The sequence below is a fragment of the Amphibalanus amphitrite genome, unplaced genomic scaffold, assembly GCF_019059575.1.
Source record: "Amphibalanus amphitrite isolate SeventyFive unplaced genomic scaffold, NRLGWU_Aamphi_draft 000014F_arrow, whole genome shotgun sequence".
Lineage (NCBI taxonomy): Eukaryota > Metazoa > Arthropoda > Thecostraca > Balanomorpha > Balanidae > Amphibalanus > Amphibalanus amphitrite.
In genome coordinates this window covers 458225-476457 of record NW_024881510.1, presented here as the reverse complement: position 1 = coordinate 476457, position 18233 = coordinate 458225, and the positions used below count along the sequence as shown (strand labels likewise).

General features: G+C 50.8%; 2 protein-coding genes across 2 annotated transcripts; one reads left to right on the top strand and one right to left on the bottom strand.

Moving 5' to 3' along the window:
- Nucleotides 1-606: 606 nt before the first annotated feature.
- Nucleotides 607-13726, top strand: LOC122384123 (ornithine decarboxylase-like). Its single transcript, XM_043371156.1, has 9 exons — nt 607-858; nt 1408-1546; nt 2019-2176; nt 7038-7134; nt 7897-7973; nt 8363-8535; nt 11954-12482; nt 12773-12981; nt 13280-13726. Exons 3-9 carry the CDS (start codon nt 2075-2077, stop codon nt 13377-13379), a joined length of 1287 nt encoding a protein of 428 aa, XP_043227091.1. The 5' UTR covers nt 607-858; nt 1408-1546; nt 2019-2074; the 3' UTR covers nt 13380-13726.
- A 1025-nt stretch (nt 13727-14751) lies between these two features.
- Nucleotides 14752-17995, bottom strand: LOC122384113 (protein transport protein Sec61 subunit beta-like). Its single transcript, XM_043371146.1, has 3 exons — nt 17836-17995; nt 15394-15596; nt 14752-15074 (listed from the first exon to the last, which is right to left on the bottom strand). Exons 1-3 carry the CDS (start codon nt 17836-17838, stop codon nt 14987-14989), a joined length of 294 nt encoding a protein of 97 aa, XP_043227081.1. The 5' UTR covers nt 17839-17995; the 3' UTR covers nt 14752-14986.
- Nucleotides 17996-18233: the final 238 nt, after the last annotated feature.

The following is an 18233-nucleotide window of genomic DNA, read 5'->3' as shown; positions in this document are numbered from 1 at the left end:
GCCCTTTTTGAATTAGCGCTGAATGGCGAGAAGGGCGCCGACAGATCAGAGGGGCGCCGAACAGACAGAAGGGCGCTGAAGATGAGGAGGGCGCTAGATGGTCAGGAGACTGGGGGTGTATATCCGGCAGTTCAGGATTGGGGGTGCATCTTCACCCACAAAGAGATACAAAATTGTAAACCAGTGCCGCATGATGTACCGCAATGGCTTACCGTCGAGGGCGCTTAGAGTGCTGGACATTAGAAAGGCGCCTTCGGCTCCCCGAAATGATCGTGGAAGGGCGCCTGCTAAATTTGGGAGGGGCTAAAGCCCAGTGTGCCCCCCCCCTTGGCTGCGCTCCTGGTAGCTAGCCAATGAGAGCGGATCTTAGGTAGGTTGTAGGTACTACATTAGATGGTGTCTGCTGACACTTTCATAATTTTTACGTCTATTTCGCCATTTTAATCAAATGGAAAAAACAATTTTAAAATCCAAGCCTCATGTAAGTTTCTTTTTCAGCCTTATTTATTACTCTACCGTCTCGGCTGTTGTAGAGTATGGGTACCATGGCTTGATTGCCATAGTGACGCAATAAATGGGCGGGGCCAAAGGCGTTCGGATCAGCGCGGCGAGGGACTCGTGATCTGAGCTGAAATCAAAACCTTGTCGACTGCGGTCATTTTCGTGCGGGGCGCGGTGGAGTGTGGTGTCGGATCAGCGGCTCTCGTCATCGATCATTGGATGGTGATACATCGTTCCTAATTTTGTGGTTTTAACATCAGCATTTCCCTTCTTTTTCTAACGTGACTCAAAGTTTTGAAGATTCCTGTCCTAGAGAAAAACCCACACAAGTGGTGGGAAGAGGATAGCTTCGCAGAGGTATGGCCATTGTCTAAATGTCAATGTCTATTGATATATGATTAATTTTTAATTGAGCGCTTTTGGTGTTAAGTTTCATTATGATGATGATAAGGAACCAGATACCAAACCTTACTATTTTAATAGTTGAGTTCTGATTAATATCGATATCAAACATTTCAGCTTGGAGATCTCCTGACTTTCGACTGCTTCTTGTGCAACTGCTGCAACATAAAGTGATTTTTACTCTTGATCTGCCTAGAAACATCCTTGATAAAGTCACAGTCATGTGAGGGATGTGGTGATATTAGCTAGGAGGAATGCTTGAAAACATTTAATTTGACATTTGGATTTGTGTTGTAAGCTATCTGTATCGAGTCCTGAGTACCTAATAGGCATTCTTTTTATGAATATTGAATCTTATTACTAAAGACTTCAGTTAAACATGCTAGAATTTGACCTATTAAGAAATTACTATGCATTATAAGCTGTGAGAACTTTGAGCTCATTATAAATGTTTTTGAAGCCATGACTTTGTATTTTTTTACTTTGAACCCTCACTGCCATCAGACTGAGCCTGAGCTGCTGCCTGCCTACCCGGAGCTGATTGGCTTCGTCCTGTTCACCGTCAACTCTTGGTTGGTGCCTAGCGGACTCCCGCCCTGGTTCTGACAACTTCCAGTGACCTAGACCGGCCCACAGTTAACAGGTGAGACCTGACAGGAGCCATTGCTTCAGAGCTAAGAACAGATATGCTAATTTTTATGTTCAATAGCTTGGTCTACATAGCTGATATTTAAAGTTACAGCAAATATTTCATCTGAAAGTTCTTAGATTTGGTAAATGATTTGGGCCAAAGCCCTGGAAAACTTGTTCAAACTAGCACAAATTCTCCTAATAGCATTCCAGTATGTCATCTCCAGTAAAACTTTTGCACTGCTTTTCTGGACTGGTCCCACATCTCCCATGTGTGTGAGTTGATGTCTCACTGTGAGGTGGAGATACATCAGCATGGTCTGGCGATGCATCAGTGGCCTAAATACCTAGCTGTCCGTCAGTAGCCTCTTGCTGTCCATCAGTGGCCTCTGACTGTCAGTGGACCGACTCTGCTCCCGTGTCCCTCTGTGCGGCGGTGGGCTGACTCCGTCCGGCGGTGCTCTGACTCTGTCCCCGTGTTGCAGACGCCCGCCGTCGCCGCTCGCTCCGCCGTCCCGTCGTTAGCCGCCGTTACCCACCGATGAAGCAGAACTCTCCGCAGCAGACGGCCGAGGTCATGGTGGTGGATTCCCCCACTATGTCCCCGGCCGTCTGCCAACAACTCGTCTCCAAAATCTCTCGGGTGAGTGCAAACCGGACGAAAACGGGGCGGTGTCCTCAATGCTGGGTGGTTTATCGAATTTTGAAATCAGACTGGTAAATCCAGGGGGCAGCGTTTAGAACATTCGCCACTCTCGCAGCCTCTGAAATGGACTATTTAACACGTGCCAAGAAAATGGGGGTCTAAACCAACTTTGTCTTGGGGGAGGGCGTATTTGGCCACACCCAGTTATCTCGGAAGACGGAAACTTCTAAAGCTAAGAAAGACTGAAAAACAAGGCATTTTAATAGCGCAGTATGGATCTTTTAGAATTATCAAGGTCATTTTTCGATCACAGCTCTTTCTGGTTAAAGTACTCAGATTTGGCCTAGGGTCAACAGTTGAGCCTCCAGAGGGCAAAAACTTTTTAAAATTTGACGTTTTTTTGCTGAAAATGATTCCGAAATTATCTGCATTGTTTTTATTCATGCGTTTTGATGCATTTCAAGTTTTGGCGTAAACATGCATTAACAGTCCCTCGCGCTTTAGGCTCTCATTAGGCCACAATTATACACAGTTTTAACTGAACCTTTTCAACATACGTCGGTGGCGAAAATATCCTGTAATTTGCAATAGTTATAAGGTATTAGTTCGGTGAGTGACGCTATCCAATGTCCATCAATTTGGTAGAGCTTGTATTTCATAACGGCAAATCGGTCTTTAGTAGGCGCTCCGTATGTTTTTTCCTCTCGTAAACAGCCTACAGTCAGACAACTCACAAATCATCAGAAAGCAGTGATGCTGAGCTCGGCGTGACATTGGAGGAGCATTTACAAAACAGGCGGGTGTTGTGAAAGCACGTTAACATGACACCACTTCTTGCCATATGTCATCAGTATCTAGACATCAGGTATCTTGTCGCCTTAGAACGATTTCGAATCACTGATGGCTGTCATGCTACCTACAGCGGATGTCTCTAAGTCATTAACTGGTGCCCCGGTGTTCGATATCCCGTCGGTGGTAGCGCTTGGCGTTGTTACGTGTGCCCTTCGACTTTCGCTCCTGTTCCTCTGGTGGGCTGACAGCGTGGCCGTCTTTGGCGTGTACTTGGTCGATATACCGTCTGGCGTCAGACCCTCTCAGGGACCTTGCCGTGCTGAACGACATCCCTGATCCCCCCTGTCCGAATATCGCTATATCACTGTATTACTATGTCACCCGGCCGAGAATCGACCGGACTTTTGATGTGGTTCGCGTTCTTTGCCTACGTGCCATCTCGTCCATCTTTTCTGTCGCCCCTTGTCGTCTCTCGCCTCATCCTTTCTGAGTCTGTCCCTATCGTTCCTAGTCATCCCGTCCTATTTTTTTTCTCTCGCACCTGTTGTCTCTTTATCATCTCATCCTTTGTCAGAGTCTGTCCCTCGTCTTCTGATAATCTTGTCTTCCCCTGTTGTCTGCGTAGCAGCCTGGGGATGGTCTGCGTGTTTAGACACGCCGCTTCAGTGCGGTACGCCGGACATGTAACAGCAGGCTGCTGCGGCCGTGCTGCTGACGTATCTGTGACGTCACAGGGGTGCCACTGCCAGCTGGTGCGTCCAGCGAGCTACGGAACACGGACAGCCTGGATCCAGCCGGGCGGGAGAGGGGGGGGGGGCTTGTTTTTAGTGCCACGGACATCAAATGAGTTTGTAGAATCAAATGCTGCACGAATGCTAATTGGGAGTAGAAAAGCTGCTGTTCATAATGTATCGAAGCATTGATGAAAGGATATTATCGAACTGAAAGCCGAACATGGAAATTGAAGCGCTGCAGGGAAGCTAGTAATTGTCGGATCGAACAGGGTAAAATTCCTCCTACACTCTGTTGTTGCACCGAGCTTTGGAACTCGCACCAGCCTAGCCCAATGGCCTTATTACCTCATTTACACGACTTGTCCCTAGCTTCCGGCTTGTGTAATCGTTCTGACAATGAAGTAGGTACCTGACGTGTTTCCGTTCGGGGGTCGTTGACGTGTTAGCCGAGATTGTGTAGCCGAGATGACGAGAGCCCGCGGCCAGCGGCGGCGGCGCTGGTCGGCGGCGGCTGGGAGTGGTCCCCTGGTCCGCGCCGACCCGGTCCCGTGGCTCCTGGGACGGGTATGGCCTGTCGCTCCTGGTACGGGTCTGGCCAGGTCGGCCCGCCCCCGGCCAGCCGGCTCGAGCGGCTGGTAACAGGCGACGCTCGTCGTCACGCGGCCGGCGCGTGGCCACGTGGCCGGCTGCCCTCTGCCCCGGCGCCGCCCCCGAAACGGGGCCCCAGCCGGCGACCTGGCGAGGTCACCTCGATTACATAAATGGCCACATAACAGACATTGAGCAGGCACACTGATGGCGAGGAATTTATGCGATAAACATTACATACCCGGTACCCCATCGAAATCCATGTTTGGCAGCGGAACGGCGGATGCTTGAGTTGGCAATGTCGTCAAGTCATGGGTGGTTGCTCAGAGGAGCCGTACTAAATTTCTTCCTGGGCACGAATCGCCATTGAATCTTTCTCTCGTCATGGACTCTCGTTTATTTATTGTGTACTGACACGCATTTAACCCTATTCCTGGCGGGCTCCGCCGGGACAAGAAACTGGCGGGGGGGCCGATTCGGCCCCCCCCCTGAGATCTCGAGAACGAAGCAAGATAGCGACAAGCGGTAAACGGCATCGGATACGCACGGCCAAGATCTACAATTTTTACAAAGGTCATTTTCAGGTCAGGTCAAAGATGACGTCACAGGGGTCGAAAAAGTCAAAATGGCGGCACTAGATATGGAGAGAGTTTTTCTCGAATAACTTTCGAATTAGTCAAGATAGGAACAAACTAAGGGCATCATCATGATCCTCTCGTCAATCCGCATCGAATGATATATATGTTGACCTCGAAAGGTCAAGGTCAAAGGTTGACCTCAGGTCACGTGACCTCGAGGTCATCATGTACATCATTCGATGCGTCTTGACGAGCTGAACACAATGAGACCATCCACGCGTCTGTATCTTGTTCCTGTACGGAGTTATTGGCCAAAAACCTTTGGTGACCTTTGATGACGTCACATGACCTCACAGCTGCCCAACAGCAAAACAGACCTAAAGGTAGTGAAGGTTGATCGTATATGAAGTCATGTATGGTATATGGGGCCATTCCGACCCGTTTTAGTGGTAAAAACAGGGAGTTGATTTTTCCCCCATTGACTTATAATGGGGAGGTCGCGAAATTGACCTGACCTTAGGTCACCGATATCAAAATTCCGAGATATACAAATTGCACATACTGGTAGCCTAACTAAACCCTGAAGAGAAGAAATTGATCGGTCAAAAACTCTAGCTCTGGCGTGATTGCAAACTTTTCTGAGGTAGCGTCACCAAACCGCCTCTGGTGACCTGACCTGAGGTCAGATCAGCTCAAAATTTTCAGACATGTTGCGTAGAAGCCTTTTAGGAAAAGTCAGAAAATTTGAGCTTCCTAGCTCAACGCGTTTGGGAGATATAACCAAAAAACCTCAGGGGGGGGCTCCTGAGGCCCCCCCCCCCGCCAGGAATAGGGTTAAATGCATCTGAAGTGCTTAGTGTTTGTGCTCTCAAGTTTCTGCCTACCTTATCTGTCTGTCTGTCAGAAGTAATCGGTCGGAATTTTGATCTTATCTGTGTCGATAGGTGTTGTAGAACGTGCGATTACGAGGTTTTATATCGGTCACGCAACCACAGTCGAAATCTTCGGAGTGATTTGCTGCGATAATGCACGTACAGTAGCCAACAAGACAGCGGTAGTGGATCCATGGGGATCCCCAGAAAACCCTCCCGGGGTTTACATATAAAGTAGGACCGATTGGATCGGGTCGGCTGCGATCCTGGTCAGTTTCCGACTCTGAGAGCGGCACGGTACCGTCGTTTAGACCGCGGCGACTGGGTGGTGGGCCCGAGTGAGCCAGTTTTGTGTAAAATTCCACTCAGCCTGCGCCCGAACGTCAGCCGCCCTCCGTCCGACCCGAAGGACGGCGACACGATACCAGCATTCGAGACATCTGTGTACCAGTGCCCCTGGAACACCCATTTTGAATGTCACATTCGATGTTCTTTCAGTGATGATCTCTATCGAGATTGTAGGTATACTGGAGGCCATGCAAGTTCATTGACCTACTCCAGTGGATCCCAGCTCGATAAGGCCGACAAGGAACCATGGCTGCCAGTGTCCTTATTGAAAAAATATTTTTCTCGATGTTGGGTCATTGATCTTTACGTTATTAGCAGGATCCGTCCTTACTGAATTCTAATCAAAGTCGAGTTTTATCAACAGTTATACCGCCGCCTACGAATATTTTTAGCCTTAAGCCGCTCGCGAGTTTTGCGAGCCAAGTGAGAAAAAATCGTTGATGTGAAGAAAAATATCAGTCAGTCTCATGTTTTTTTTCACATCAGCGGCTAGTGGCTACTTCTTCGCGTAGTTGGTAAAACTTGTAGCCACTCATGGAGTTTTCTATAGAAGGAGGACTTGGAGAAGCGCAGGTTGGCTTAGGTTGGCTCAGTGTACCGCAGCTGCGATGGGCCGACTTTTTCGGGCTCCGAGTTATATTCTCGTCGTCAAATTCTCCTGATTTGCTACGCTTGTAAACAGTCCATTTCATTCCTTCGACTCGGTTCGGTCTCATGAGGCTGAGACAAATGTCAACGTGCGCAAATCTCATGTATCAAAACTTTGGTGCTTGTGGTTTATAAATGACAAGGTTTAATTTATTTTTATGCGTGTGCATGCGAGAAACATGTGACCGAAATGGCTCCAAGATTTCTGGGACGCTCTGAAGGTGTGGGTGCCCCGTGCCTCGCGCGCTCTGTTTTTCCCTATATGAATTTCAATGATTATGCTTATTTCTTTTTTCAGGAAACTGAAGATGCTTTTTACCTGTTTGACGTCGATGACGTCATTCTAAAATATAACACCTGGCTAGAGAAACTACCCCGCGTGCTGCCATTCTACGGTAAGTTCGTACTTTTGGCCTGGGCATTATTCCATCCTTTGGAAAAATCGTGTTGGTTGTCACCGCTTGAAAACAAGCTTTAATGGACAGGAGACTGATCCATTTTCTCTTATGTATGCATGCCTTTTCTTTGTTTTCTAGTAGTTCAGGTTGTATTCCTCCTTTCCGTCAGTCTGGTGTTTGTCATCTTGCCCACTAAGTTTTCTTTTCCCATTTTTTTTTTTGTATCGGGCAACTGCTGTGGCCATCAGTCGAGCGTTTTTTCTCATTTACTCTTTTTCTATCCCCCGTATTCGGCAACTGGTTGCACCCACCAGTTGCCTTCCATCTGGCACATCCCGGCAGCTCCTTGTCACGTGGGACGCGGTGGTTGCGGTGGTTCTCGATCCGCACAGACCCGAAGCCGACGGGCCGGACCGCCGCCGATGGCACGATCGATCCCGACGGTGTCGCGCAGTTTCTCCCCCGCCCCGCCCCGGTGTTCCCGCATCCCCCAGACGGTCATGGGCCAGATCGGTCGACGTTCCTCGACGAAACGGTGTCCCTGGGAGGGGTTTGGATGAAACGATGTCGGAGGGGAGGCGGGCTCACAATTTGGCTGATCTTGTCAGTACGTGGTGTTCTGGTCAAGTAGTTCTGTTATTGCTTCGCTGGATGAATTCCGGTTATCTATATAATTCTGTTTGCCGTCATTGCTCAATGAATTGCGCGTATTCTTGCGACCGATTCCTAACCTGACGAATGTCTTGCGCTCCATTTCAGCGGTGAAATGCAACAACCACCCGATTCTACTTCAAGTCCTCAAGGCCCTGGGCGCCGGTTTCGACTGCGCCTCGAAGGTTGGTTCGCGGTGTGCCGTGTCTCGCTTTCGGTGTGTTTGGGTGATTTGCTGACAGCTGGACTTTATATAATGCGTTTTCAGTTTCATTCATGTTCCAGACATTTTCTTCCAGTGGGATGTTTCAGGCCGAAATGTATTACATAACCGTCTCTTGCGACTGCGACTACAAGCCTAAATCCAGTCGATGATCTAGTGCCCGTCCCCAGACAGATAGGGCGATAGGCCGATATTCAGTATGTGACCCAGTGTCCCGTCCCAGGCACAGGGCAGCAGCAGAGACTGTGGCGCGGTGTCCCGTCACTGGGTCGATATCCAGTCTGTGACCCGATGTCTCTACCCCAGGCCGAGATCAGACTGTGACCACTGACCCTGTGTCCCGTCCCCCAGGCCGAGATCCAGACTATGACCGAGATGGGCGTACCGCCGGAACAGATCATCTTCGCCAACCCGTGCAAGCCGGCATCCCACCTGCGCTACGCCGTCGCCCGCGACGTGCAGCTCATGACATTCGACAACGAGACCGAGCTCACCAAGGTCCAGACGCTGGCGCCGAACGCGCGGTGAGTGCCCGCTGGGATCGGAGTGGCACTGGAGGTCTGCTGACCGGTCGGGTCTTACAGGTCCTTACCGGCCTACCGGCCGGCCGCTCTGGTGCGAGGCGGTCTCTCGACGGCCTCTGACCCGGCCTGTGAACTGGTCTGACACACAGGTAACGGAGGGGCACAGCCGCGCGTGAGAGGTACCGGGGAGCTGGACGTACCGCGGGAGAGCTAGGCTGGATGCCGCCGCAGGTAATTAAAACAGAGTGTTCAACAGCGCGCGCGATGACGGGTCTTTCCCTGCACAGTCGGCGGTGGGTCCACTGTAAGGTATGAACCGCGCTGAACAGCAGTACATCGCCTCCGGAGCAGCAGTCGTAACGGTAACCCTCGCTCGTCAGTTAGGAGTTCGCGGCAGGGAGTCGTAATTAGCCCTAATTCCGCTTGGGATGGGCTGAACAAATGTTGCAGCACTCCACTCTATTCAGGCTTTTACAACGGTGTAGAAGCGGCAACTCGCTATATTTTTAGCGCTTATTTTCCGTTTCCTACGTCTGAAATGGTGGAATCTTGAGGTGGACTAAAACTTTTTCACTAGAGCAGATAGTAACTAACTGTTACATCTTAAAAATATCAACTAACTGTTACATCTTAAAAATCACATTTCTGGCTTAGTTACAGCGATATTTTGCGAATTATTGAATCTCTCAGCGCGTCCGAGTGTCATCACTCGATTTGCGAAACACCCTTCGTGATGGTTATTTTTTAAAAGGAAAACGGGTTGTTGTTAGGCCTATTTTTCGATGAAAAAATCTCATTTTGCCACACATTTGTTTTCTTTTCTCTCTGATTTTCACTTAACCTTTTTCTCGATTATTTCAATGGGTTACTTGTAAATCTTTTTCAAATCGTATTTCATTTGTTCTGTCCGATATTATAGAGTTTTCAGCCTGTATCTACACTTAAGAGACTCGTAAATGTTTCCTTCTATACAGCAAGCGCTTTTTCAGTTTTCGTTCCTTTATTTTTTCGAGCTAAAAAGAAAACGAAAAGGAAACAAAGATTCATACTCGTAGAATGAATGTTAGGTGTCAGGAGTCAGCTAGGATACATAAAATATGATCTGAAATTAGCCATTGGTCATTTTCTCCATATTTGGTGTGCACTATGTCGTCATATTTCAGACATTTATTTCACGTCGCAGCACTTTCGATAGAACTTGTTCTAGCCGGTGTGCGCAGCTGGTTTTCGCGAGCATAGGATCGCTCTCGGTCGGCCTGCCAGCGGTTTGGCCCAGTGAGGGTGTAAGCCACCCTGTGCACGGCCCTGGCGCTCTGGTGGGGGTCGCTGCTCGCCCGCAGCACACCGCGTCACGGCTGGACCGGCTGCGGCCGGTGCGATCCGGACAGCTCCGGACCTGTCCGGAGATAGCCGGGATTCACTGGCCGGGCGCGGTGCTAACCGCCGTCTCCCGGCTGTGAGAGTCGGGCCCGGTATCTGCGTACAGGCTCCGCCGGAGGACAGGGGAGTCTCTGGAAAGACCGGTCGCTGCCGCCGCTACGGGAGGTGCCCTGGCTGGTGGCCTGCGCGGTGAGCGTCCTGCTGGACCCGACGCCTCTGTTTGTGTTAGAGGTCGCCACCGCCGAGACTGCGCAAACAGGGTCGTCTGCCGGCGGAACGCGGTCAGAGCCACGTGCCCGGCGCGTCACCCGTGCCTGGGACCGAGCCTGGTGAGGCAACCCGCCGCCGGGGGCACTGAGGAGGCCCCAACTGCGGCGAATGGGCCGAATCGCCGGAAGAATTCACGAGTTTCGCGAAATAAACCGCCCTCTTTGGGAGGCTGTTCGATATGCCAGCAGTGGGTGGCACGTCTGTATCGGAGTAATATCTAATTCTAATGCATTGTTGTCGGAAAGCAACCGCCGGGCGTTGACCCAGCGCTCCGCTGTTCTAGCGTTTACGTAGTGGCAGTTGGTTCTAAAACTGCTGACACGAAGATATGAAATTTTGAAGGCTTGTTTGAAGTCATTTTACGAAATTTCTCATGGAACTCATTTCATGTTGTCGCTGTTGAAATATCCACGACTGACGTGACTGAAGGTTGGAACCGGGAAATCCTTTGATATCGCATCAATGCAAATAATTCGCTTATAGCGTTTGCGTCAAGATCAGCGGACACACACTAGCGATACATACGCGAAACTTGAATAAGTCTCGTTATGCTCAACTGAAGATTACTGCCGGGACGGCGTATCTCTTCCTGAGCCTAGCTTCTTCAAACAATACTCTTGATCGCGAGGGCTACCGTCTATGGATTTCGGTCGGACTTTGAGTTGTAATGTATAGCTCAAATGACTTACTTTTCTTCCTGAAATCCAATCCAAGCAATGAGGAACCATCTCCCTGATTCATCTTAGGCATCGCGTCGGTTATTTGTCAGTTGAGACGGTCGGTCGCGGCGCCATGGGGGCATCCGGTAAGGCTGGTGGAGGGGCTGGGCGGACCCGGCGCGTTCCAGATCTGCCTGGTCCGACGGGAACCCGCCGTGGCCGGGACACCCTAGAAAGCACGCCAGTGCTCGCTTCTACGAACACGACAGTAAATAGAGAAGGCTCTGTGCGGAGCAGTGTTCGTTGAAATGATGTCATGTGATGTTTCTGTAGCGACATGTCTGTTTAATGTGTGTGCTTTGTGTTTGGGTTATTGAGGCTAAGCATTCGCAACGTTGTGCGCTGACTAACGACCTTATTTTCGTAGCATCGCTGTTTTTTCGTTTGAATGTCAATGTACGCCGCATGCCCTAACTGACCAGAGAACCATGGTTCATTTCAGTTCTGTTTCGGTCGATTGCGCATGGAATCGCTGACAGTCACTGGATTGCTCGTCGGAATCGCTGGTTGCCCGCTGTTGGTCACATCTGTGGGGCCCCGGTTCAAATCTAGGCGGTGGCGGCAGTTTTCTCCGTGGAGATGTTGTCACCTGCCGACACCCACGCTCAACAGATGTGGAAGGACGCGACGAGACAACGAACTCATGACCCGTGAATAGTCCACGTATGAATGACGTGCTTGGGTCACCTGTTCTGGTCATTTTCGGTCCCTTCTCTGACAAATTCGTTTGTTTCAGTGTTTGATAACATCTACAGTAAAACTGTCCATACTCTGACGAAGTTATGCCTGTTTCAGTCTTTGATTAACAACAATAATTAGACGTTGGTTCTAATTGGTTGATTTCCCTCCCATGTCGCTCTGTTTTGGGTTAGAGAAGATCAATTCTCTTTTGTTCTGCTTTTTTTGGTAGTCTGGTGCAGGATGTGTCAGCTTGTCTCGGTCAGTTGTTGCCGTGTGTGTTTTGTATGTCTGTCATTAACACCGTCGTGTCTGCAGTGTGTGTGCTGTGGCCCGTCTGACGTCGTCCGCCCATCCCGTCCCGTTCCCAGCCTGGTGCTGCGTATCCGCGTCGACGCCGAGGACGCCCAGTGTCCGCTGGGCATCAAGTTCGGCGCCGTGCCGAGCGCCGCGCCGCGCCTCCTGAAGCTGGCCGCCGCCCAGGGCCTCAACGTGGTGGGCGTGTCGTTCCACGTGGGCTCCGGCTGCCGCGAGTTCGCCGTCTACGAGCGGGCCATCCGCGCCGCGCGACTGGTGTTCGACCAGGCCGCCGAGGTGGGCTACACGCTCTCCCTGCTCGACCTGGGCGGCGGGTTCGCCGGCGAGCGCGGCTCCTCGCTCGACGAGGCGGCCGGCTACATCAACTCGGCGCTGGACGAGTGTTTCCCCGAGTCGCAGGGCGTGACGGTGATCGCCGAGCCGGGACGCTACATGGCCGCCTCGGCGTTCACGCTGGCCACCCAGGTGACGTCCGTGCGCCGCGCCGCCGACTCTGTGGACTACTATGTCAACGACGGGGTGTACGGCGCCTTCAACTGCATCCTGTACGACCACCTGGTGTGCGTGCCGCGCCCCCTGGAGGTGAGCACAGCGCCATGATACGGGGTGCACAAGGGCAGTGTGTGACACTGGGGATGTGAGGGACCCGGTGGATTGCGGCTTGCGAGGACCTCTAAAATAGTGTAGCTGTAGGTTCTGGCCTCTGGGGACCCATATTGAAGTGTAACTGTGGAATGGGGACTCGTAGAACAGTGTGTAGCTGTGGGATGTGGACGGGCAATTCTGGTGTATTTGGGGACCCGTGCTGCAGTGAACCTGTTATCGTGCAGTGCTGACCATCCACCCCTGACCGTCCGCCGTCCCGTCCACAGGAGGCGCCGGCTGAGAGCATCCCCGCCACCGTCTGGGGCCCCACGTGCGACTCGATGGACCGCATCTGCGAGGGGTGCCTGCTGCCGCCGCTGGAGCCGCAGAGCTGGCTCGTCTGGGAGAACATGGGCGCCTACACGCTGTCGGCGGCCGGCACGTTCAACGGCTTCCCGCGCGCCACCGTCTACCCCGTCATCACTGCCAAACTGAGGTACAGCTACTGCCCTCTCTCAGTATTCTCTGCCCACTACCATATGCCGCGCCCACGCCATCCGCCATGCCAGATATCCTGGGCGATGATATGGGCTTGCCGCATCATAAATCCGGTGGAGGTTACGCAGATCTGTGCATATTATATAGTTTACATAGTCACTGCGATCTGCATAATTGCGAGTTGGTGCAGTGTCTTAACCATGTCCTGTCATTTTACCTGACCGGACCATTTGTGAACCCTTGCCTTGTGTCATCCCTTGTTACCCATCTGACCCATCTGAACCCTGTGTCCACAGCGAGGCGGTCCGTAACGCCGTGTGGCCGCTGACGCCGATGCCGGAGCCGGCCATCCAGATCACTCCGCTGCCCGTGGAGCAGTGTGTGGCCGAGAACTGAGCGGACGCGGCCCATCGGCCCCGCCCGGACATCCTACCGGATACTGGAGACCCGACCCGCGGCGGACCTGCGCGCGCCGCGCCGCCGCGGAGATCGCACCTAACGCCATAGCCAGAGACACCGACACACGCCTACGACATTCAACCAGATCTATTAATGTAATCACCACGTGCTACCTTTTCTCACGGTGGCCCGTTTACGGGCACCTCTGCGCTACCTTAGCTATACGACGGGATCGCTTTTGTAGCCTCGACGAGGGCGTCTGGAAACTGTGGGCCGGTAGAAATGCATGTACGCTCTACTCTCTCTTGGTGTTTTGCTGGATGAAATAAATATATAAAAACGCACAGCTGCGTTTGCCGTTTTGTCCATTCGAAAAGTAAACCGGAGCCGGGAAGTCTTGGACAGTGCTTCTCGAGTATGTCTCGAGTAGACAGTGCTCGGATTTTTCACGTGATGTTGACAATAGTTCACACGCCGACACGAGGTGGTGGAGGGAACAGCGGTCTGGTTCACGGCTACAGGTGGCGCTGCGGAGGGCGGGCTGCGCTATTGTTGTCGCAAGCTGAGCGAGGTGGTAGCGACGTTGCTCTACAGGTATAATCTTGTAGCGACCGGTTGCGTCCCAAACGGTGGAGGTAACTCATAACGGAGGCCCGTGCCGGAAGATTGGTTAACGTTCATCTCCGAATAGACCTGAACAAGGGAACTCGCGGTGGTGCAATATAACTGGCGTGGTCGTGGGCAATGCGTCCTCACATGGTTTCTGCCAGAACACGTCAGTAAGAATAAGCAGTTTCGATCATGAAGCCCGCCATCACACCATACCAGTACCAGTACCGCGGTGACAACTGGACCGGTAGATTTCCCTTTGGAATCAATGTACCGAGGAGGCCAAGCCGTGGCAATAGGAAAGTCGGTGGTCGCCGCCGACCTCGCGTGCGGCGGCCCGGCGAGGACAGCCGGTGGTGCGGGCATTGCACAGACAGGAAAACCGACACAGCGGAGAATCAACAGCGACTGATTCCACTGGCCACTGGCGGCGAACGGAAATAGAGAAGCAGCAAGCCGAGCACTGCCGTCCATACAGCCCCGAAAGTCCGATACAGTCGGCGAGTGACATCAATCAATATCATGGAATATTTAGTCATTGAAGCACCATAACGAGGCGAAATTAGCAAAGGCGCCACTACGAAACAAGCTGAAGGTTTTTGGCGTCAAATCATTGAAGTTTTACGTAGCTTCTGTTACGCCAAAACTAGGATGTACGGATTATCTGTCCTTGCCTGTCTGTCATGAAACACGAAATAAAAGTCCCCGTGCAGCCGCGTTCCCCCGCACCTAGTGTTCGTTCTCCCATAAACTCGACGGTACAGATCTCCACGGACCCCCATGGACCCTTTATTACACAACTGATGAGCCGCCTGTCGACCCGACATGTCACAAAACAGGTACATCAACAACACTCGGGTAGTAAAAAGAGCGGCGCAGCGGAATGCACAGCGTCGCCGCCGGTGCCCGACAATAAATAGAGAGATGGCGCGGCGTCGCTTCTCCCTTTCTCTGTGTTCCGTATGTCAATGTCCGCGTATCGATGGAGCGGCACCTCAGCCGCGCGTGTATTTGCCCCAGATGTGCAGCATGAAGACGGATGCGATGAAGAGAAGGCTCATGACCAGCACCGGCACCGGTCCGCTGTGGAGGACGGAGGGTAAAGAGTCAAACGACAGTTCACTTGTGATCGCAAGTGCGGTGAAACGTACTTGAGCGACTGTCAAGTGGACAGTCAGTATCGATTAGATTCAAACGTAAGCACTGCTAATTTCTTCGCCAAATTTCTCCGGCGATAAAAGTGTCGAACTTCTTTCAAGTGAGCAAAAATTTGAAGACTGAGACGTCAGCCAGAGCTAAAGTGAAACTGTGGCTACCCGCGCCTCCGGTTACTGAGCACCACTGAGAGACGGTCTCAGAGTTGGACAAGAGGAGCGGCCACAGTTGCGCAGCGGCCACTCACACTTTGATGCCGGGCGAGTCGTCCGTGTAGAAGCGCCACATGCCGCCGCTGCCGGCGCCCGTGTTGCGCTTGGCGGTGACGCTGCCGCCCGAGGCCGGCTTGCGCTGCCGCACGGTGCCGCCGCCGCCGCCGGCCGGGCGCGCCATGCCCTTGCTGGGCGACCGTCCGCCGCCGCCCACGGAGGTGGCACTCGCTGGAGCCGGCTGAGGAGGGGAGACAGGGATGGTCAGCACTATAACGGGGGACATACCGTGGGCGAACTCGGCACAGACAGACGCCGAGGGCGAGCTAGCCGACTACGGGGACACACAGGGGCCGGTAACAGTTCCCTGAACCTACTGTGGGTGAACTCGTCACATACACTGAGGGCAGGCTCAAATGACATTAACAGAGCACACTGGAGAGTCATGGGGCTGTGTCAAAGAGAGGGAGTGTCTACGATACACTATAACGATCAGGGCCTGGTGACAGACAAAAACATGTACTGGGTGGCTTAAAGTAGAACAAGAATGCGAAGAATGTGAAACAGCCCATTGCAAATGTAACTACACATAATGCAAGGAGTGAATTACAGATCACAATAATAGGTATTGGAGGCAGTCAGCACTGGTCACAATATGGACACTGGAGGGATACCAATACGCCATACATTGAACTAAAGATCAAGAAATCAAAAGATCGACAGCAGAGACACTGAAGAGAGGTCAGAACAGCACACATAATGAAACAATGTCACAACAACACACATACCTACTACTTGTGAAGGGAGTCACAGTGCACTCACACACACAAACTCACTTTGTAGAAAAGCATGACTGACTTAACAAATTAGGAATACAATGTTATACACCTATCTTCAAAATATCATCTAGCATCTCTAGCAAATGCAAGCTTTTCTGATTAAGAACTTGTAAAGCCAGCTTGTTGAGTGAATCTGTAGTCTGCCTACTTTCTATTAATAATGCTCAAATAAAATTGAATATAGCTTGCTGCATAGGATCAGGATGCTCCCCAAACAATAAGAAGCAATCCTTGGTGGCATTGTGACACTTAGGGTGCAGAAGTTTGGTTAGCCCAAGGCACATCAAAGCAAGACACAGTCCATCCACTTATCACTGACTCACTTAAACTGCCTAGTATTGGTCCTAGTGCTGATCCTTAGCCTAAACCCCAGTCTGAACAATACCACACCTATATTGCAAACATATACTCCCAGCTCACAAACATGTGAAACAAATGCCATAAATTCATTTATTGAAGCTCGCACATCTCTTTCAGAGATTTAGAAATAGGTTTGCATTTCCCATTCCAAGATAGGTTCCACTTATTAGTTATAACTCGTTTGTAAAACTTTCCAGTTCAGAGTTCTTAGGGCCAGGGTTGGAGCCCTAGTGGCAATCAGGCAGATTGTCTGGGCAAGTTCAGAGTTCGCCTGAAACTGCTTTGGCCAACGGCAAACTATCCCAGGAAGAAGTGAACTGCTGAATGCTAGAATGAACCAAACTTCGGCTCTCACTACATAGTCCAATGCCCATATCCACTGGGCAACAGGGCAGATAGAAGATTGGGCCATCTGTCCATGGACATTGACAATATTAAATCTGTATCAAATGTACAAAATCAGTAACCAAACAACAGAACTGTGGGCATCAACATAAAAACTGGTTCAAGTTTACCCAAAATTGACTTGCTCCATTTCGGGACAAATTTTTGTCAGTGTATAGTCAGGCTTTAAAGTACTGTCATTTATGTGTTTTAACGTAAAATCATGGGTTTTTCCCCATATTCATTGCATAGTACATGGATATGGGTTTTCCCATGTTATCTTGCTGCAAAAGTGGCCACCAGTCTTAGTTAGGACGGCCAGTTTCTTTCGCACCGCGTAGTTAGGACGCCGCCCTCCACGCGAGGCCGGTAACATAAGTTAGGGCCACTAGGAAAAAAACAGTGTGAGGGATCCATCAAGCCCGACCATGGAAGGACTGCTAAATTTGAGTCACCGAAGCAATGGACATCCTCGTCCATTATCCAGGTCAATTAATTCGGTGACCTTCAAATTATGCAGGGCTTTCCTCGATCTTGCTTGATGGATCCACCGGTACTTTGCGCGATACTTTTAAGACTTACTGTTCCTACCCAAACCTTTGTCAATCACACTTTTTTGTAAAGCTTCCGCATACGGACAAACTAAGGCTGCAACAGGCTTAGTCAGGTTAGGTCAATTCAGGTTATGTTTATTTCATTTCTTTTGGTTAAAAACATTCATACAGAGATTTGTCCATACAGATATTTGTCCTGGAATCGACTTAGGCACATAGGTACTCGGACTGATGGCATAAACAATTGGCCGACCCCCGCCATTCGCAAATTTATATGACTCAAAAACGACACAGTTGACTGATGACCATATTTAAAATGCTAATAAAAATAATCAAAACTTACCATATTCAAATTTACAATATTCAACTCCTTGGTCCCTAATCCCACAGCGGCGAGTGGTCAGCAAACACAACGCGTTCTTGAGCCGTCGAGTTCGTCGCTTTCGTCTACGTCAGCCCGGTACCCATCAGCTGATGACAACAGTGCTTCGTGGCTTACAGTCACCATAGCAACGAAGTGAACGTGTCATTCAGGACCTTCATAATTAAATCGAATTCCGGAATCTGGACCTCTCAAGTAAAAATCATGGTCATATTGAATTTTGCGACAAAAAAAAAAAAAAAACATACACGAAAAGAAGGTAAAACGTCATTGTAAAAAGCGAAATATCTCAGAGTAAAATTACTTAGACCAGCCAGTTTATATACAAACAGACCCGTACACCAAGGCCTAACATGAGG

Bases quoted from the DNA above. Each gene is read 5' to 3' on its own strand.
- LOC122384113 (XM_043371146.1), bottom strand. The intron at 15,075-15,393 runs GTGAGTGGCCGC...CGTCCTCCACAG, and splicing joins GACTCGCCCGGCATCAAAGT to CGGACCGGTGCCGGTGCTGG.
- LOC122384123 (XM_043371156.1), top strand. From the start codon at position 2,075: ATGAAGCAGAACTCTCCGCAGCAGACGGCCGAGGTCATGGTGGTGGAT. The intron at 8,536-11,953 runs GTGAGTGCCCGC...TCCCGTTCCCAG, and splicing joins ACGCTGGCGCCGAACGCGCG to CCTGGTGCTGCGTATCCGCG. The intron at 12,982-13,279 runs GTACAGCTACTG...CTGTGTCCACAG, and splicing joins GTCATCACTGCCAAACTGAG to CGAGGCGGTCCGTAACGCCG.